Source organism: Rana temporaria, chromosome 5 (genome assembly GCF_905171775.1).
Source record: "Rana temporaria chromosome 5, aRanTem1.1, whole genome shotgun sequence".
In the NCBI taxonomy this organism is placed as follows: domain Eukaryota; kingdom Metazoa; phylum Chordata; class Amphibia; order Anura; family Ranidae; genus Rana; species Rana temporaria.
The window spans coordinates 13,054,644-13,075,662 of NC_053493.1; the positions used below are offsets into that span (position 1 = coordinate 13,054,644).

At 48.1% G+C, this 21,019-nt stretch overlaps 2 protein-coding genes across 2 annotated transcripts in view; one reads left to right on the top strand and one right to left on the bottom strand.

The window, feature by feature from the left end:
- Positions 1 to 99: 99 nt before the first annotated feature.
- Positions 100 to 7,612, bottom strand: MRPL55 (mitochondrial ribosomal protein L55). The gene is made up of 4 exons (XM_040351972.1): positions 7,509 to 7,612; positions 5,709 to 5,830; positions 1,602 to 1,806; positions 100 to 330 (listed from the first exon to the last, which is right to left on the bottom strand). The coding sequence occupies exons 2-4, from the start codon at positions 5,753 to 5,755 to the stop codon at positions 178 to 180; spliced, it is 405 nt and encodes a 134-aa protein (XP_040207906.1). The 5' UTR covers positions 5,756 to 5,830; positions 7,509 to 7,612; the 3' UTR covers positions 100 to 177.
- Positions 7,613 to 7,986: 374 nt separating this feature from the next.
- GUK1 (guanylate kinase 1) overlaps positions 7,987 to 21,019 on the top strand; it is a 39,354-nt gene continuing 26,321 nt past the window's right edge. Inside the window, exon 1 of the mRNA XM_040352189.1 lies at positions 7,987 to 8,087. Coding sequence (XP_040208123.1) covers positions 8,036 to 8,087 — 52 coding nt within the window. The 5' untranslated portion in view covers positions 7,987 to 8,035. The remainder of the gene's footprint in view (positions 8,088 to 21,019) is intronic.

Consider the following 21,019-nt stretch of genomic DNA (forward strand, 5'->3'; position numbering starts at 1 on the left):
GTGGTGTGAATCCAGATGGGGGGGATGTGGTGTGAATCCAGATGGGGGGGATGTGGTGTGAATCCAGATTATTAAGTAGACTCCTTGGACAAAAATCAATGCTTTCAATAGAAAAATCTTTATTAGTTCTGCTTGTGACCCGAACATTCTATATACAATCACAGCTCTCAGTGGGATTTATTTCTTCTTCCAGAACTTCTTGTACTCGTCTAGACTGATGTCAGCATAGATGTCCTTCTCCTCCTTGGCCTTCACCTTCTTGGACTGGTCCCTGAGACGCTGCCGCGCCTTCCGCTCGTCTTCAGACAGGGTGGTAACATCGATTGGCATCTGTGGAGAGAGCGAGAGAAAGCACACAGGGACACGTGACCAATCACATCATGGAGCAAGGTCTGTGCAATAATGGACTCACAACCCATTTGTATAGGTCTGTACACCTGCTGTGCCCATTATGAGGGGTCCCCACCACCCCTGTGCCAAGTTCCCTGGTCTGTACACCTGCTGTGCCCATTATGAGGGGTTCCCACCATCCCTGTGCCGAGTTCCCGGGTCTGTACACCTGCTGTACCCAAAAAGAGGGGTTCCCACCATCCCTGTGCTGGGTTCCCGGGTCTGTACACCTGCTGTACCCAAAAAGAGGGGTTCCCACCATCCCTGTGCTGGGTTCCTGGGTCTGTACACCTGCTGGGGCCATTATGAGGGGTTCCCACCATCCATGTGCTGAGTTCCTAGGTCTGTACACCCGCTGTGCCCATTATGAGGGGTCCCCACCACCCCTGTGCCAAGTTCCCTGGTCTGTACACCTGCTGTGCCCATTATGAGGGGTTCCCACCATCCCTGTGCCGAGTTCCCGGGTCTGTACACCTGCTGTACCCAAAAAGAGGGGTTCCCACCATCCCTGTGCTGGGTTCCCGGGTCTGTACACCTGCTGTGCCCATTATGAGGGGTTCCCACCATCCCTGTGCTGAGTTCCCAGGTCTGTACACCTGCTGGGGCCATTATGAGGGGTTCCCACCACCCCTGTGCTGATTTCCCAGGTCTGTACACCTGCTGTGCCCATTATGAGGGGTTCCCACCATCCCTGTGCCGAGTTCCCGGGTCTGTACACCTGCTGTACCCAAAAAGAGGGGTTCCCACCATCCCTGTGCTGGGTTCCCGGGTCTGTACCCCCGCTGTGCCCATTATGAGGGGTCCACACCATCCCTGTGCTGAGTTCCCGGGTCTGTACACCTGCTGTGCCCATTATGAGGAGTTCCCATCATCCCTGTGCTGAGTTCCCGGGTCTGTACACCTGCTGTGCCCATTATGAGGGGTTCCCACCATCCCTGTGCTGAGTTCCCGGGTCTGTACACCTGCTGTGCCCATTATGAGGGGTTCCCACCATCCCTGTGCTGAGTTCCTGGGTCTGTACACCTGCTGTACCCAAAAAGAGGGGTTCCCACCATCCCTGTGCTGAGTTCCCGGGTCTGTACACCTGCTGTGCCCATTATGAGGAGTTCCCCCCTTCCCCAGTCAGACACCATCACTATTACACATTTATATAGCGCTGACATATACCGCAGTGCTGTACAGAGAAGATACACTGGTCACATGTTCCTTACAGTCAGCAGTCTCCGTGGCTCCTTGTAGTGGATGGTGATGGTGGACCCATCAGGCTGGACCAGTAGCACCGGGTAGGTCCTCAGGTAAGCGGATCTCCCAGATCGGCCTATGCAGGCTTTGTTGGCGCCGTGTAGATCACACGAGGTGTGGAGGAGGCGGCACGAGGCGGGGAGGAACCTCCTGAGAGGCGAGTACTGCACAGAGCTGAAAGGGAACACAGAAGGATTGTAGTAAATCAGCTCCATTCCATGAATACATTTCTGTACTTTTTATCTGCCACAAATTAAAGGGGGGTCAAAAGGTCACTTAAAGGGGGGTCCATTATTTATAAAACATTTGTTGCACGAATGTCAGAAGCATTCGTACAAGCGAAACAACGCGTATTTTACTAATAGATAAAAATTTTTAAATCGTCTGCTCCACCTAGTGGCCAAAATGTGATATTTTCTGAAGTCCTTCAATGAGAATATATACCGCATTCCGGCCACTAGATGGAGCTGGCAATACTTTGTTTTCGTTTTCCTTTTATTGAGCAAAAAATAAAAAGTCCAGTGGTGATTAACCACTTCCCACCCGGTCAATAGCAAATTGGCGTCCGGGACGTGGTTCTGTTATCCTGACTGGACGTCTATTGACGTACAGCAGGAAAACATGTCGGCGCGCAGCGCTGCGATCGGTGATGCAGGGTGTCAGTTTGACACCCTGCATCTCCGATCTCTTTAATGAGCCTCTTTACCAAGTGATCAGCCGTGTCCAATCACGGCTGATCACGATGTAAACAGGAAAAGCCGTTGATCGGCTCTTCCTCACTCGCGTCTGACAGACGCGAGTAGAGGAGAGCCGATCGGCGACTCTCCTGACAGAGGGGGTATACGCCGATTGTTTATCAGCGCAGCCCCCCCCCCCCCCCCCCGCGGATGCCCACACTGGACCACCAGGGAAGGGGGCAACATGTGGATGGCCAGGTATGTACCCCATGGCCATCCACATATTAAAAAATATTCACAATAGATGCCAATCAGTATCCACAAATGGGCACTGACTGGCAACATGGGCACTGACTGTCAAAAATATAAAACAAGTGATGCCCAGCAATGCCACCATCAGTATCATCAGTGCCACCCCTCAGTGTCCATCCATGCCCACCTATCAGTGCCACCCATAAGTACCCATCAGTGCCACCCATGGGTGCCGCATACCAGCGCCGCCTATCAGTGCCACCTCATCGGTGTCCATCAGTGCAGCCATATCAGTGCCCGTAATTGAAGAAGAAAACGTACTTATTTACAAAAAAGAAAAAATTAACAGAAAAAAAGAAAAGCGTTATTTTTTTCAAAATTTTCGGTCTTTTTTTATTTTGTTGCGTAAAAAAAAAAAAAAAAAAAAAAAATCGCAGAGGTGATCAAATACCACCAAAAGAAAGCTCCATTTGTGGGAACAAAATGATAAAAATAATTGTTTGGGTACAGTGTAGCACGACCGCGCAATTGTCATTCAAATTGCGACAGCGCTGAAAGCTGAAAATTGGCTTGGGAGGGAAGGTGCGTAAGTGCCCCCCGGTATTGAAGTGGTTAAATACCACCAAAAGAAAGCTCTATTTGTGGGAACAAAATGATAAAAAAAATACTTTGGGTACAGTGTAGCACGACCGCGCAATTATCATTCAAATTGCGACAGCGCTGTAAGCTGAAAATTGGCCTGGGAGGGAAGGTGCGCAAGTGCCCCCCGGAATTGAAGTGGTTAAATACCACCAAAAGAAAGCTCCGATTGTGTGAAATAAAAAAAAATAAAAAAAAAGATATAAAAATGTCACATGGGTACAGTGTTGCATGACCGCGCAATTGTCATTTAAAGTGCGACAGCGCTGAAAGTTGTCCTGGGCAGAAAGGGGGTAGGTAAAAGTGCCTCCCGCCGCCATCCGGTGCTTCTCTGGGCTCTCCTGTGCCATCGGGCGCCCGGAGAACGAATCAGCCGCCGCCGAATGAAGAGCATAGAGATTTCCAGTGACCAGATGGTCATCAGTCATCTCTATGACCGTTGGAGGCCCGGGCGCGATGTTATGACGTCACGCCCAGGTACCCGGAAGTAAACAAAGCCACAAACGCGGCTGAAAGCATGAGATCGTGATTTTTTTTTCCCAGATCTCATTCTTTCCAGCCTGCAGGAGAGATGTGGGGTCTTATTGACCATCTCTCCATAAAGAGGACCTGTCGCACACATTCCTATTACAAGGGATGTTTACATTCCTTGTAATAGGAATAAAAGTGATAAAAAAAAAAAAAAAAAAAAAAAAAAAGAGAAGTGCAAAAAATAAAAAAAGTGCAAAAAATAAAAAAAATAAGTAAAATAAAATATAATATATATTTTTTTTTAAAACGCCCCCGTCCCCAGTAGCTCGCACGCAGAAGCAAACGCAAGTCCCGCCCACATATATAAACACTGTTCAAACCACACATGTGAGGAATCGTCGCGTGCGTCAGAGCGAGAGCAACAATTCTAGCACTAGTCCTCCTCTGTAACTCTAAACTAGTAACTGTAAAAAAAATTAAAGCATCGCCTACGGAGATTTTTTAAGTATGGAAGTTTGCCGCCATTCTATGAGTGTGCGCAATTTTAAAGCGTGACATGTTAGGTATCTGTTTACTCGGCGTAACATCATCTTTCATATTATACAAAAAAATTATAAAAAAAAATAAAAATAATTGGGTTAACTTTACTGTTTTGTTATTTTTTTTAATAAAAAAAAAAAAAGCAGTTTTTTAAATTATTGCACAAATACCGTGCGAGATAAAAAGTTGCAACGACCGCCATTTTATTCCCTAGGGTGTCTGCTAAAAAAAAAACATATATAATGTTTGGGGGTTCTGAGTAATTTTCTAGCAAACAAATAAGATTTTTACATGAAGGAGAGAAGTGCCAGAATAGGCGCGGTATGGAAGTGGTTAAATCTTCTGCCCTCGTTGTTGTTTTAATTTAACTTTTTGATAGTAAAAAAAAAAAAAAATTCTGCCAGTAAATTCCTTATACAGCCCACTTCCTGTTTCCTTATACAGCCCACTTCCTGTTTCCCTTATACAGCCCACTTCCTGTTTCCTTTATACAGCCCACTTCCTGTTTCCTTTTACAGCCCACTTCCTGTTTCCTTTTACAGCCCACTTCCTGTTTCCTTTTACAGCCCACTTCCTGTTTCCTTTTACAGCCCACTTCCTGTTTCCTTTTACAGCCCACTTCCTGTTTCCTTTTACAGCCCACTTCCTGTTTCCTTTTACAGCCCACTTCCTGTTTCTTGTCTGGTAAAAAGCCCAGGCTTATGACATCATGCACAGCTCTCTCACTCTCACTCACTCTCGTGAGAGTTTGCCAGGAAGGGAGGGGGGGGGGGAGTCATAAAAAGGCCAATGAGATCTGCAGAGCTGGAAGCGTGCCTCTGTGTAAATCCAGGAAGTAGCTTCAGCTGCCCACATAGTAAAAATGGCTGCAGCCAGACTCGGTGGAGGGAGATTTCTGCAGCCTTTTTGGCAAAGTACAGAATCACAGTATATATAAAATAATATGCAAAGTGGTTGGAGGGAAGCTTCAGATTGGCAAAGATGTTTTTATTACAAAATGATGTGAGCAGATGGCAGTTCCTCTTTAAGGAAGTTATGGGGTTTGTTGACAAAACTGGACCATGTGAAGGCCAGTGGCAACGCTGCAGGGGGAAGCTCCGCCTCCGAAGAGTTGTCACCGGGAATGAGGAAGTCCAACCTACTGGCGGGATTTACAATTTACTGACAACTTTTATAGTAAAACTGAAACTTTTATTTGGGTTTACTGACATTTTAACCCTTTTACTGCCATCAGTGTGGCATTTTACACGCTGTACAGCCGCCTGATCGCTTCCATAGACCCCACCCCCTCGCCCACCCATGTGACTTCTCCGCCATGTTTCCTGGGCTCCCCTTTCTAACATGTGCAACCCTTTGCTTGAGAACAGGAAAGGCTCATGTTAAACCAGATGGTCAGCATGGCAGCGGCAGCCAGGTACAAAGCATTTTCAGAAGCAGAGGTCAGCCACAGCCCCCTCTGTGATTGTGTCTGTATCGGGATCTCTCCTCGCCACTTACCAGAGAACGGTGCTCAGCGCTGTGCCGGTCTTCCGGAGAGCCTCCATAGCACCCCGGGGACTGGCGATTCCCAACGCTGATTGGTCAGATCTCAAAGAGAACCTTCCGCATCACTGAGACACCTGAGAAAGAAGAGAGATGGGCAGTAACCAACCAATCATCTTTGGGGGTTCTGGGACTTGTAGTCCTCCATAAAGGGGGATGCTGGGACTTGTAGTATTCAATAAAGTGGGGTGACAGGAGATGCTGGGACTTGTAGTCTACTATAAAGGGGGAGACAGGGGCTGCTGGGACTTGTAGTCTACTATAAAGGGGGTGACAGGGGATGCTGGGACTTGTAGTCTACTATAAAGGGGGTGACAGGGGATGCTGGGACTTGTAGTCTACTATAAAGGGGGTGACAGGGGATGCTGGGACTTGTAGTCTACTATAAAGGGGGTGACAGGGGATGCTGGGACTTGTAGTCCTCCATAAAGGGGGTGACAGGGGATGTTGGGACTTGTAGTCCTCCATAAAGGGGATGATGGGACTTGTAGTCCTCCATAAAGGTGGTGACAGGGGATGCTGGGACTTGTAGTCTACTATAAAGGGGGAGACAGGGGATGCTGGGACTTGTAGTCTACTATAAAGCAGGGGGCGGTGACAGGGGAGTCTGGGACTTGTAGTCCTCCATAAAGGGGCGACAGGGGATGCTGGGACTTGTAGTCCTCCATAAAGGGGGTGACAGGGGATGTTGGGACTTGTAGTCCTCCATAAAGGGGATGATGGGACTTGTAGTCCTCCATAAAGGTGGTGACAGGGGATGCTGGGACTTGTAGTCTACTATAAAGCGGGGGGGGGGGTGGCAGGGGAGTCTGGGACTTGTAGTCCTCCATAAAGGGGCGACAGGGGATGCTGGGACTTGTAGTCCTCCATAAAGGGGGTGACAGGGGATGATGGGACTTGTAGTCCTCCATAAAGGGGGTGACAGGGGATGATGGGACTTGTAGTCCTCCATAAAGGGGGGTGACAGGGGATGATGGGACTTGTAGTCCTCCATAAAGGGGGTGACAGGGGATGATGGGACTTGTAGTCCTCCATAAAGGGGGTGACAGGGGATGCTGGGACTTGTAGTCCTCCATAAAGGGGGTGACAGGGGATGCTGGGACTTGTAGTCCTCCATAAAGGGGGTGACAGGGGATGCTGGGACTTGTAGTCCTCCATAAAGGGGGTGACAGGGGATGCTGGTTCTTGTAGTCCTCCATAAAGGGGGTGACAGGGGATGATGGGACTTGTAGTCCTCCATAAAGGGGGTGACAGGGGATGATGGGACTTGTAGTCCTCCATTAAGGGGGTGACAGGGGATGTTGGGACTTGTAGTCCTCCATAAAGAGGGTGACAGGGGATGATGGGACTTGTAGTCCTCCATAAAGGGGGTGACAGGGGATGATGGGACTTGTAGTCCTCCATAAAGGGGGTGACAGGGGATGATGGGACTTGTAGTCCTCCATAAAGGGGGTGACAGGGGATAATGGGACTTGTAGTCCTCCATAAAGGGGGTGACAGGGGATGATGGGACTTGTAGTCCTCCATAAAGGGGGTGACAGGGGATGATGGGACTTGTAGTCCTCCATAAAGGGGGTGACAGGGGATGTTGGGACTTGTAGTCCTCCATAAAGGGGATGCTGGGACTTGTAGTCCTCCACATGGAGTCATTACAGGTTGGTTGGGGGTTATCAGTTCTTCTATAGAAAGAGAACCAGACTATAACTTCATTATTATGTATATATAACGATAATAATCATCATATAAAAGTCTCACCTCCTGATACTCGCCGTTGTCAAAGTCACAATGCTCTGCCAGAGCTCCCTGACATCACCACAGCGACATGTCGTCATCAACCTGCGCCCCCACGGTACTGTGTCCCCGTTTCCGGATCCTGAATCCCACCAAGTCGGCCATTTTGTTGAAGCCGCCCAGCGCGGAGAGCGCATGGTGAAATCTCCGGAAGCATGGCTCCGACAGCGGGGACAGGAAAGTGACGTTTGGGTTGCCGTGGTGATAAGCCCTCCTTCGGTAGGTGGAGTCTGGCTCTAGTAGCGGCGACCACTTTGGCCCCTCCTTCCAACTAAATAGGTTCGCGCCTCCTTTAAGTACCGCCCCGGCCGCGCGGCTTTTAACACGCCCCGCAAAGCTATCCCCAAAAAAACCCATAAAAAAATGGCCCCGCCCCGAGCTGTGGAGGTGTGGACCTTGGTCCCGCCCCCAGCCACAGTGATGCGGCCTTGTCCCCGCCCCCTCGGCAGTACCCCTGTACACGTGGTCCCGCCCCGCACTGCCAGGCACTGATGATCTTCGGAAGAGCGGTGAGCCGCCTCTTCTCTGCCGCTGCTGCTGCAGGTAATACATTGATTCGTTATATGGAGGGGGCACGTGACGTCACAGCTCTGCCTGTGTATGGGGGGGAATACACTGTGTTATAGATGGGCGGGGCATGCTGGGACTTGTAGTGCCTCAGGAGTCAGCTGTGTGATGAGAGAGAGAAAGGAGGGGGGTTCGGAGGTCACATAATAATGTCTGCTGGATGAGATGTGTCCCCCCCCCCCCCTGTGTGACACTTCCTCAATCATCACATCACATCCCATTATATTATATGACATCACATCACATCCCATTATATGACATCACATCCCATTATATTATATGACATCACATCCCATTATATGACATCCCATTATATGACATCCCATTATATGACATCACATCCCATTATATGACATCACATCCCATTATATGACATCACATCACATCCCATTATATGACATCACATCCCATTATATGACATCACATCCCATTATATGACATCACATCCCATTATATTATATGACATCCCATTATATTATATGACATCACATCCCATTATATGACATCACATCCCATTATACGACATCACATCCATCCCATTATATGACATCACATCCCATTATATGACATCACATCCCATTATATGACATCACATCCCATTATATTATATGACATCCCATTATATTATATGACATCACATCCCATTATATGACATCACATCACATCCCATTATATGACATCCCATTATATGACATCACATCCCATTATACGACATCACATCCCATTATACGACATCACATCCCATTATATGACATCACATCCCATTATATGACATCACATCCCATTATATGACATCACATCACATCCCATTATATGACATCACATCCCATTATATGACATCACATCCCATTATATGACATCACATCCCATTATATGACATCACATCCCATTATATTATATGACATCCCATTATATTATATGACATCACATCCCATTATATGACATCACATCACATCCCATTATATGACATCCCATTATATGACATCACATCCCATTATATGACATCACATCACATCCCATTATATGACATCCCATTATATGACATCACATCCCATTATACGACATCACATCCATCCCATTATATGACATCACATCCCATTATATGACATCACATTACATCCCATTATATTATATGACATCTTATTATATTATATGACATCACATCCCATTATATGGCATCACATCCCATTATATTATATGACATCCCATTATATGACATCACATCCCATTATATGGCATCACATCCATCCCATCACATGACATCACATCCATCCCATTATATTATATGACATCACATCCATCCCATTATATGACATCACATCCATCCCATTATATGACATCACATCCATCCCATTATATCACATCCCATTATATGACATCCCATCCCATTATATGACATCCCATCCCATTATATGACATCACATCACATCCCATTATATCACATCACATCCCATTATATGACATCACATCACATCCCATTATATCACATCACATCCCATTATATGACATCCCATCCATCCCATTATATGACATCCCATCCCATTATATGACATCCCATCCATCCCATTATATGACATCACATCCCATGACATCCCATCCATCCCATTATATGACATCACATCCATCCCATTATATGACATCCCATCCAATGACATCCCATTCATCCCATTATGACATCCCATCCATCCCATTATATGACATCACATCCCATTATATGACATCACATCCCATTATATGACATCCATCCCATTATGACATCACATCCATCCCATTATATGACATCCCATCCATCCCATTATATGACATCACATCCCATTATATGACATCACATTACATCCCATTATATTATATGACATCTTATTATATTATATGACATCACATCCCATTATATGGCATCACATCCCATTATATTATATGACATCCCATTATATGACATCACATCCCATTATATGGCATCACATCCATCCCATCACATGACATCACATCCATCCCATTATATTATATGACATCACATCCATCCCATTATATGACATCACATCCATCCCATTATATGACATCACATCCATCCCATTATATCACATCCCATTATATGACATCCCATCCCATTATATGACATCCCATCCCATTATATGACATCCCATCCCATTATATGACATCACATCACATCCCATTATATCACATCACATCCCATTATATGACATCCCATCCATCCCATTATATGACATCCCATCCCATTATATGACATCCCATCCCATTATATGACATCACATCCATCCCATTATATGACATCACATCCCATGACATCCCATCCATCCCATTATATGACATCACATCCATCCCATTATATGACATCCCATCCAATGACATCCCATCCATCCCATTATGACATCCCATCCATCCCATTATATGACATCACATCCCATTATATGACATCACACCCCATTATGACATCACATCCATCCCATTATGACATCACATCCATCCCATTATATGACATCCCATCCATCCCATTATATGACATCACATCCCATTATATGACATCCCATCCATCCCATTATATGACATCCCATCCATCCCATTATATGACATCCCATCCCATTATATGACATCACATCCCATTATATGACATCACATCCCATTATATGACCTCAGATCCAGGAAGCAGGAAGAACCGGTTGTGAATGAACCCTCAGACTTGTCTCTCTGTTCTGGATAACAATAAGGCTTTGTTAACACAGATGATAGATTTAAGTCCAGTCACCTTTTATACTGCGTTCTGATTGGCTGGGAACACCTCTCACGATTGGTAAGTCGGAGGGGTACGCTCGGCATTGTCCGCTTTGCATTGTGGCGAGTCGTAAATATCGCCGCTGGTGGAGTTCTCCAGGCATGGATGCTTTGCAACCTCCTCCGTTCGCTTCTATTGAAACGCGCCGCCAGTGATCTGTGAATGCCCCCGCAGCGTTTACAGCGCATTTAAAGCGCGGCTGCGAATCGCCAGAAGCGCTCGTTCCCCATCTTAGTGTTGTAACCAAAAATAAATCTCATAGGAGGTTTGTGGAATGTCGCTTGATGCAACCAGACTGCCTGCGCAACGCCTACAATGCGCTCATTATTACTATAGGCTGGGTCTGCTGGGGGGGGGGGGGTGTTTAGGACAACCCAGCAGACAAGGTAAGAGCGGGGAGAAAAAAGTTTAAAGGCAGAGGAGTGGAGTTCCTCTTCAAGGTGTCGTTTACACTTATTGTTGGGGGGTGGTAAAAATAGGTGAATGAGCCGTGCTTTTACTTTTGTTTTTTACTTTTACCTTCTTTTAGTCTTCTTTATGGTCCAGACAAGCCTCTTTTTCTTATTTTGCCTTCTTAACAAAGGCATTTTTACAGCCACTTGGCCTGTCCAACAAGAGAGGAGGGGGAAGGAAGGGAAAGGAAAGGAAGGAAGGGAGGGAAAGGAGAGGACAAGGAAAGGAAAGAAGGGAAGGAAAAGAAGCGAGAGGGGAAGGAAAGCAAGGGAGAGGGGAAGGAAGGGAAGGGAGGGAAGGGGGAGGACAAGGAAAGGAAAGAAGTGAGAGGGGAAGGAAAAGAAGGGAGAGGGAAAGTAAAGGAAGGGAGAGGGAAGGGAAAGGAAAGGAAAAGAAAGGAAGGGAGAGGGAAAGGAAGGGAGAAGGAAAGGGAGGGAAAGGAAAGGAAGGGGAAGGGAAAGGAAGGAATGGAGAGGGAAAGGAAAGGAAGGGAGAGGGAAAGGAAGGGAGAGGGAAAGGAAGGGAGAGGGAAATGAAGGGAGAGGAAAATGAAGGGAGAGGAAAATGAAGGGAGAGGAAAATGAAGGGAGAGGAAAATGAAGGGAGAGGGAAAGGAAGGGAGAGGGAAAGGAAGGGAGAGGGGAAGGGAAAGGAAGGGAGAGGGAAAGAAGGAAGGGAGAGGGCAAGGAAAGGAAGGGAGAGGGCAAGGAAAGGAAAAGGAAGGGGAAGGGAGAGGGGAAGGAAAGGAAGGGAAAGGAAAAGGAAGGGAGAGGGAAAGGAAGGGAGGGAAGGGGGAGGACAAGGAAAGGCGAGAGGGGAAGGGAAAGAAGCAAGAGGGGAAGGGAAAGAAGCAAGAGGGGAAGGGAAAGGAGAGGGAAAGTAAAGGAAGGGAGAGGGAAAGGAAAGGAAAAGAAAGGAAGGGAGAGGGAAAGGAAGGGAGAAGGAAGGGAAAGGAAGGGGAAGGGAATGGAAATGAAGGAATGGAGAGGGAAAGGAAGGGAGAGGGAAAGGAAGGGAGATGGCAAGGAAGGGAGAGGGAAAGGAAAAGAAAGGAAGGGACAGGAAATGGAAATGAAGGAAGGGAAAGGAAGGGAGAGGGAAAGGAAGGGAGAGGGCAAGGAAGGGAGAGGGAAAGGAAGGGAGAGGGAAAGGAAAGGAAAAGAAAGGAAGGAAAGGGAGGGAAAGGAAGGGAAAGGAAATGGAAATGAAGGAATGGAGAGGGAAAGGAAGGGGAAGGGAAAGGAAGGAAGGGAGAGGCAAAGGAAGGTAGAGGGAAAGGAAAGGAAAGGAAGGGAGAGGGAAAGGAAAGGAAGGGAGAGGGAAAGGAAAGGAAGGAAGGGAGAGGGAAAGGAAGAGAGAGGGGAAGGAAAAGGAAGGGAGAGGGAAAGGAAAGGAAAGGAAGGGAGAGGGAAAGGAAAGGAAGGAAGGGAGAGGGAAAGGAAAGGAAGGAAGGGAGAGGGAAAGGAAGAGAGAGGGAAAGGAAGAGAGAGGGAAAGGAAGAGAGAGGGAAAGGAAGAGAGAGGGAAAGGAAGAGAGGGGAAGGAAGGAAAAGGAAGGGAGAGGGAAAGGAAGGGAGAGGGAAAGGAAGGGAGAGGGAAAGGAAAGAAGGAAGAGAGAGGGCAAGGAAAGGAAGGGAGAGGGCAAGGAAAGGAAGGGAGAGGGCAAGGAAAGGAAGGGAGAGGGCAAGGAAAGGAAGGGAGAGGGCAAGGAAAGGAGAGGGCAAGGAAAGGAGAGGGAAAGGAAGGGAGAGGGAAAGGAAGGGAGAGGGCAAGGAAAGGAAGGGAGAGGGGAAGGAAAGGAAGGGAAAGGAAAGAAGGAAGGGAGAGGGAAAAGAAAGAAAGGAAGGAAGGAAGGGAAAAGCTAGAAGAATGACGGGAGAGGAGGAGAAAGAGAAGAAGAGAGAAGGAAGGGGGGAGAGGGGGGGGGGGAGAGAAGGAAGCAACAAAGGGAAAGGAGGGAGAGGTGGGGTGGGGGGGGGTCAGAAGGAGGTCACCTGCAGGCCAGAGGAACCCTTGAGATAATTTTTAGTTCTCAGGAAACCCCAGCTGAAACCAAGTCATTAGTGGCCAATGGAAAGCTTGCCCTTTGTACAAACCGCTAAAATAATCCTCAGTTCCCTACAGCTACCTCTGCCAGGTGGCATTGTCCCCGACTCTGTGCTGTCACCAACAGGTGGGAGGTCAAAGGAACCCCTAGAGACCTCTGGAGGAACCCTGGTTGAGAACGAACCCTTATGGGTGCCCTTTTATTTTTAGCGTTCTCCTGTTGTTATCACAGTTGCACAATGCGGCATCCATTGTTGCACGCGCCGTTCCCATATGTTTACAGTCATCGCCCAGACACGGGAATAGAGTTACGGGTACACAGCTGCAGTATGGTGTAACGTTTTTTTCCCGGAAGCCGTATTTCTTATATAAACTTCGGATGGAGTGTCTGTTGATGGAGGTAAAAATAGACGCACGCTTCCCGTATCCAGAGCGAAGAAAACTTTTATTTTGACCAAGACAAACCCCATATCTCAGCACTGTAGTTATATAGCAATGGGGGGAAGTGCGGTTCTTTCCGAATGGGTTTCCAGTAGAAGTGAGATGGGTTCTGCAATGGTAAAGTGTCATCAGCCAATCACATGCTTGATATACAGGGAGTGCAGAATTATTAGGCAAGTTGTATTTTTGAGGATTCATTTTATTATTGAACAACAACCATGTTCTCAATGAACCCAAAAAACTCATTAATATCAAAGCTGAATATTTTTGGAAGTAGTTTTTAGTTTGTTTTTAGTTTTAGCTATTTTCGGGGGATATCTGTGTGTGAAGGTGACTATTACTGTGCATAATTATTAGGCAACTTAACAAAAAAAAAATATATACCCATTTCAATTATTTATTTTTACCAGTGAAACCAATATAACATCTCAACATTCACAAATATACATTTCTGACATTCAAAAACAAAACAAAAACAAATCAGTGACCAATATAGCCACCTTTCTTTGCAAGGACACTGAAAAGCCTGCCATCCATGGATTCTGTCAGTGTTTTGATCTGTTCACCATCAACATTGCAATGTGCAGCAGCAACCACAGCCTCCCAGACACTGTTCAGAGAGGTGTACTGTTTTCCCTCCTTGTAAATCTCACATTTGATGATGGACCACAGGTTCTCAATGGGGTTTAGATCAGGTGAACAAGGAGGCCATGTCATTAGTTTTTCTTCTTTTATACCCTTTCTTGCCAGCCACGCTGTGGAGTACTTGGACGCGTGTGCTGGAGCATTGTCCTGCATGAAAATCATGTTTTTCTTGAAGGATGCAGACTTCTTCCTGTACCACTGCTTGAAGAAGGTGTCTTCCAGAAACTGGCAGTAGGACTGGGAGTTGAGCTTGACTCCATCCTCAACCCGAAAAGGCCCCACAAGCTCATCTTTGATGATACCAGCCCAAACCAGTACTCCACCTCCACCTTGCTGGCGTCTGAGTCGGACTGGAGCTCTCTGCCCTTTACCAATCCAGCCACGGGCCCATCCATCTGGCCCATCAAGACTCACTCTCATTTCAGCAGTCCATAAAACCTTAGAAAAATCAGTCTTGAGATATTTCTTGGCCCAGTCTTGACGTTTCAGCTTGTGTGTCTTGTTCAGTGGTGGTCGTCTTTCAGCCTTTCTTACCTTGGCCATGTCTCTGAGTATTGCACACCTTGTGCTTTTGGGCACTCCAGTGATGTTGCAGCTCTGAAATATGGCCAAACTGGTGGCAAGTGGCATCTTGGCAGCTGCACGCTTGACTTTTCTCAGTTCATGGGCAGTTATTTTGCGCCTTGGTTTTTCTAAAAGGTTCTTGCGACCCTGTTGACTATTTTGAATGAAACGATTGATTGTTCGATGATCACGCTTCAGAAGCTTTTCAATTTTAAGAGTGCTGCATCCCTCTGCAAGATATCTCACTATTTTTGACTTTTCTGAGCCTGTCAAGTCCTTCTTTTGACCCATTTTGCCAAAGGAAAGGAAGTTGCCTAATAATTATGCACACCTGATATAGGGTGTTGATGTCATTAGACCACACCCCTTCTCATTACAGAGATGTACATCACCTAATATGCTTAATTGGTAGTAGGCTTTCGAGCCTATACAGCTTGGAGTAAGACAACATGCATAAAGAGGATGATGTGGTCAAAATACTCATTTGCCTAATAATTCTGCACTCCCTGTATATAGCAATGCAATAGGGGGAAGTGCGGTTCTTTCCGAATGGGTTTCCAGTAGAAGTGAGATGGGTTCTGCAATGGTAAAGTGTCATCAGCCAATCACATGCTCTATATAGAGCCATTTATTCATCACAAAGATGCACATCACAGGCTCTATCTTGTGTATGCAATGTGCTGATAACTCTTTATCATTGTACAGTGGAACCTCGGATTATGAACATAATCCGTTCCAGGAGAATGCTTGTATTCCAAAGCACTCACATATCAAAGCGAGTTTCCCCATAGAGGTCAATGGAAACGAAGATAATTAGTTCCGGATTGACTTCTATTGCATGCAATACCGCATGTGGCCAGAGGTGGGGGGGGGGCATCGGAGAGCCCCGGAAATACTCGGGGACAAATCGACTGAACTCGGGAACTGAGTATTTCTGGGGGATCCCAAGTGTCACCAGTGCCCCCGCACCTCTGGCCAACCAAATGCGGCACTGCACACCCCATTGGCTTGAATCCTGCTCGTGTTGCGAGACAAAACTCGCAAACTGAGTCAGGATTTAAGAAAAAAAGTTGGCTCGCCTTTCAAAACGCTCGTTAACCAAGGTTCCACTGTATTTGTTTTCTCTAATGGGTTATCACTAGAGGGATCACCAGCAGGAGGAAGGAGGTCCTGATCCCTCGATATAGATCTTTATATTACTAGAGGGGTCACCAGCAGGAGGAAGGAGGTCCTGATCCCTCTATATAGATCTTTATATCACTAGAGGGATCACCAGCAGGAGGAAGGAGTTCCTGATTCCTCTATATAGATCTTTATATCACTAGAGGGATCACCAGCAGGAGGAAGGAGGTCCTGATTCCTCTATATAGATCTTTATATCACTAGAGGGATCACCAGCAGGAGGAAGGGAGTCCTGATCCCTCGATATAGATCTTTATATTACTAGAGGGATCACCAGCAGGAGGAAGGAGGTCCTGATCCCTCTATATAGATCTTTATATCACTAGAGGGATCACCAGCAGGAGGAAGGAGTTCCTGATTCCTCTATATAGATCTTTATATCACTAGAGGGGTCACCAGCAGGAGGAAGGAGGTCCTGATTCCTCTATATAGATCTTTATATCACTAGAGGGATCACCAGCAGGAGGAAGGGAGTCCTGATCCCTCGATATAGATCTTTATATTACTAGAGGGATCACCAGCAGGAGGAAGGAGGTCCTGATCCCTCTATATAGATCTTTATATCACTAGAGGGATCACCAGCAGGAGGAAGGGGGTCCTGATTCCTCTATATAGATCTTTATATCACTAGAGGGGTCACCAGCAGGAGGAAGGAGGTCCTGATTCCTCTATATAGATCTTTATATCACTAGAGGGGTCACCAGCAGGAGGAAGGAGGTCCTGATCCCTCTATATAGATCTCCTTCATTCATCGTCCAAAGTCTTTTCCCAGGTTCAGTTCCCATGATTCCTCGTTGCCTCCTGTGAACTTGCTTGGCCTTCATTGAACTCTCTCTAGTTGTGTAACATCTTCGTTGTGAACGGGTTGTACTATTCGCAGTCTGAGGGATGTCTGGAAAGCGGTGGGTTGTGTTGCAATTTTTCTATTTTAAAACTTTCTGCTTTTTTCTTTTTTTTGGAACCTTCGTTGTGATTTGTAACAGTTGGGACGAAGGTTATTCATCCCGTCGTAGGGATTGAAAGGAGTAAAATGAGAGACTTCATTGTAAATGGTCACATTTCTGCTCGGCACGTCGCTACTAATAAGCCGTTAATGTGACTTCCTGGCGCTCACATGAGCCGCCTTCCTCCCATTATGCGGAAACAGTTCTGTTTTTGTCGTAAAATTGAACTTAATAACCAAGAGAGCCTGTCATGTGCCGCAAATGAGTCCAAGAAGAAAGCACGGGACTGTTTTTTTTTTTTTTTTTTTTTACTTCCACTTTAATTTTGAAACTGAAGTTTAATTGTCTTGTACGGTGAAACCTCGGGTTGCGAGGAACGCGGTTAACAAGCGATTTTTGCAATACAAGCTTTTTTTTCTAAAATCCTGACTCGGTTTGCGAGTGTTGTCTTGCAAAACAAGCAGGATTCAAGGTGTGTAGTACCGCATTTGGCCAGAGGGGGGGGGGCGCTGAAGCCGCTCGGAAAATATTTGGAAAAAACCTTGGTTTCTGAGTTCAGCCGAGCTGTCCCGAGTATTTCCGAGGCTCTCCGGGCCTCGAAAAAAAAAGATCTTATTCCCCCATTTACACATTCGATTTGTATAGGAGAATCCTTTCCACTGTGGCATTGTATTCTGACATCAGGAAGCCTTCCCCGTCGTCAGAATACAGTGATCAGTGTTGCCGGCTACAGCCAGTGACACTGATTGGCAAAAACCCGACAGGCTGGTTGTACACAACCGACTTGTGTACAACCCACCTAGCCTGCCCATGCATTAGAGCTGCACGGTTCTGGCTAAAATGAGAATCACAATTTTTTTTTGCTTAGAAGATAGATCACGATTCTCGCGGCGTAACATCAACCTTTCACATTAAAACAAAAAAAAAAATTGGTCTGACTTCACTGCCGGGTTCGACAAACCCGGGCGCCAGGTCGCACAGCTGGGGTATCCTGTCTCTCCGTGCGCATCTCTCCCCGCCGGCGCGATCGCGTTGGGCCGCGCCGGCCGGTAATTGAGGCCTCGGCTTTGCGGCCCTCTCTGCAATCCTATGCTTCTCTGGCGCCCTCTTGTGTTGGCCGTTGGTATGACAAGACAACCAGCAATGCTAATGGAGCTTCCCCTGCCTGGTTTTTCACTGCCCCCCCACCTCCTTCCTTTTACTTAGAACCCCCAAACATTATATATATATTTTATTCTAACACCCTAGAGAATAAAATGGCGGTCGTTGCAATACTTTCTGTCACACCGTATTTGCGCAGCGGTCTTACAAGCGCACTTTTTTGGGGACAAAATATATATTTTTTTTATGAAATAATAAGACAACAGTAAAGTTAGCCCAATTTTTTTTTTATATTGTGAAAGATAATGTTACGCCGAGTAAATTGATACCCAACGTGTCACGCTTCAAAATTGTGTCCGCTCATGGAATGGCGACAAACTTTTAGCTCGGCGGGACGGGGCGCGTTCCTGGCTCCTAACTTTTTTAGCTGGCTCCTAGATTCCAAGCAAATTTGTCAAGCCCTGCTTTACTGTTTAGTTTTTTGTGTGTTTTTGTATTTTATTCCCCAAAAATTGCGTTTGAAAGACCGCTGGGCAAATACAGTGTTACATAAAATATTGCAGCTATTGCCATTTTATTCTCTAGGGTCTCTGCTAATATATAAATGTTTGGGGGTTCCTGAACCCTGCGCTCCCTATGCAGCTCGCTCCTGAATCCTGCTCTCCCTATGCAGCGCGCTCCTGAATCCTGCGCTCCCTATGCAGCGCGCTCCTAAACCCTGCGCTCCCTAGGCAGCGCGCTATTGAACCCTGCGCTCCCTAGGCAGCGCGCTCCTGAACCCTGCGCTCCCTAGGCAGCGCGCTCCTGAACCCTGCGCTCCCTAGGCAGCGCGCTCCTGAACCCTGCGCTCCCTAGGCAGCGCGCTCCTGAACGCTGCGCTCCCTAGGCAGCGTGCTCCTGAACCCTGCGCTCCCGAACCCTGCGCTCCCTAGGCAGCGCGCTCCTGAATCCTGCTCTCCCTATGAAGTGCGCTCCTGAATCCTGTTTTCCCTATGCAGCGCGCTCCTGAATCCTGCTCTCCCTATGCAGCGCGCTCCTGAATCCTGCTCTCCCTATGCAGCGCGCTCCTGAATCCTGCTCTCCCTATGCAGCACGCTCCTGAATCCTGCGCTGCCTAGGCAGCGCGCTCCTGAATCCTGCTCTCCCTATGCAGCGCGCTCCTGAATCCTGCTCTCCCTATGCAGCGCGCTCCTGAACCCTGCTCTCCCTATGCAGCGCGCTCCTGAACCCTGCGCTCCCTATGCAGCTCGCTCCTTAACCCTGCTCTCCCTATGCAGCGCGCTCCTGAATCCTGCTCTCCCTATGCAGCTCGCTCCTTAACCCTGCTCTCCCTATGCAGCACGCTCCTGAACCCTGCGCTCCCTATGCAGCTCGCTCCTGAACCCTGCTCTCCCTATGCAGCTCGCTCCTGAATCCTGCTCTCCCTATGCAGCGCACTCCTGAACCCTGCGCTCCCTATGCAGCTCGCTCCTGAACCCTGCTCTCCCTATGCAGCGCGCTCCTGAATCCTGCTCTCCCTATGCAGCTCGCTCCTGAACCCTGCTCTCCCTATGCAGCTCGCTCCTGAACCCTGCGCTCCCTATGCAGCTCGCTCCTGAATCCTGCTCTCCCTATGCAGCGCGCTCCTGAATCCTGCTCTCCCTATGCAGCGCGCTCCTGAACCCTGCTCTCCCTATGCAGCGCGCTCCTGAATCCTGCGCTCCCTATGCAGCGCGCTCCTGAACCCTGCGCTCCCTAGGCAGCGCGCTATTGAACCCTGCGCTCCCTAGGCAGCGCGCTCCTGAACCCTGCGCTCCCTATGCAGCGCGCTCCTGAACCCTGCGCTCCCTATGCAGCGCGCTCCTGAACCCTGCGCTCCCTAGGCAGCGCGCTCCTGAACCCTGCGCTCCCTAGGCAGCGCGCTCCTGAACGCTGCGCTCCCTAGGCAGCGTGCTCCTGAACCCTGCGCTCCCGAACCCTGCGCTCCCTAGGCAGCGCGCTCCTGAATCCTGCTCTCCCTATGAAGTGCGCTCCTGAATCCTGTTTTCCCTATGAAGTGCGCTCCTGAATCCTGTTTTCCCTATGCAGCGCGCTCCTGAATCCTGCTCTCCCTATGCAGCGCGCTCCTGAATCCTGCTCTCCCTATGCAGCACGCTCCTGAATCCTGCGCTGCCTAGGCAGCGCGCTCCTGAATCCTGCTCTCCCTATGCAGCGCGCTCCTGAATCCTGCTCTCCCTATGCAGCGCGCTCCTGAATCCTGCTCTCCCTATGCAGCGCGCTCCTGAATCCTGCTCTCCCTATGCAGCGCGCTCCTGAATCCTGCTCTCCCTATGCAGCGCGCTCCTGAATCCTGCTCTCCCTATGCAGCGCGCTCCTGAATCCTGCTCTCCCTATGCAGCGCGCTCCTGAACCCTGCGCTCCTGAACCCTGCGCTCCCTAGGCAGCGCGCTCCTGAACCCTGCGCTCCCTAGGCAGCGCGCTCCTGAACCCTGCGCTCCCTAGGCAGCGCGCTCCTGAACCCTGCGCTCCCTAGGCAGCGCGCTCCTGAACCCTGCGCTCCCTAGGCAGCTCGCTCCTGAACCCTGCGCTCCCTATGCAGCACAATAAAACTTTATTGGAAACTGCTCAGACTGAACACTATGGTGAAGTGCAGATACAACCAAACTGCTGATGCGGCCCCCCGATGACTTTGAGTGTGACACCCCTGATCTAGTGGATGAGCAGAGGTTTGATGAACGTAATCCACACAAAGCACCCATCACATTC

Excerpts from the sequence above, each read along its gene's own strand:
- MRPL55 (XM_040351972.1), bottom strand. The coding sequence starts at position 5,755 with ATGGAGGCTCTCCGGAAGACCGGCACAGCGCTGAGCACCGTTCTCTG. Across the intron at positions 1,807-5,708 it reads GCGCTGAGCACCGTTCTCTG|CTCTGTGCAGTACTCGCCTC; the intron begins GTAAGTGGCGAG and ends GTTCCCTTTCAG. Across the intron at positions 331-1,601 it reads AGCCACGGAGACTGCTGACT|ATGCCAATCGATGTTACCAC; the intron begins GTAAGGAACATG and ends CTCTCTCCACAG.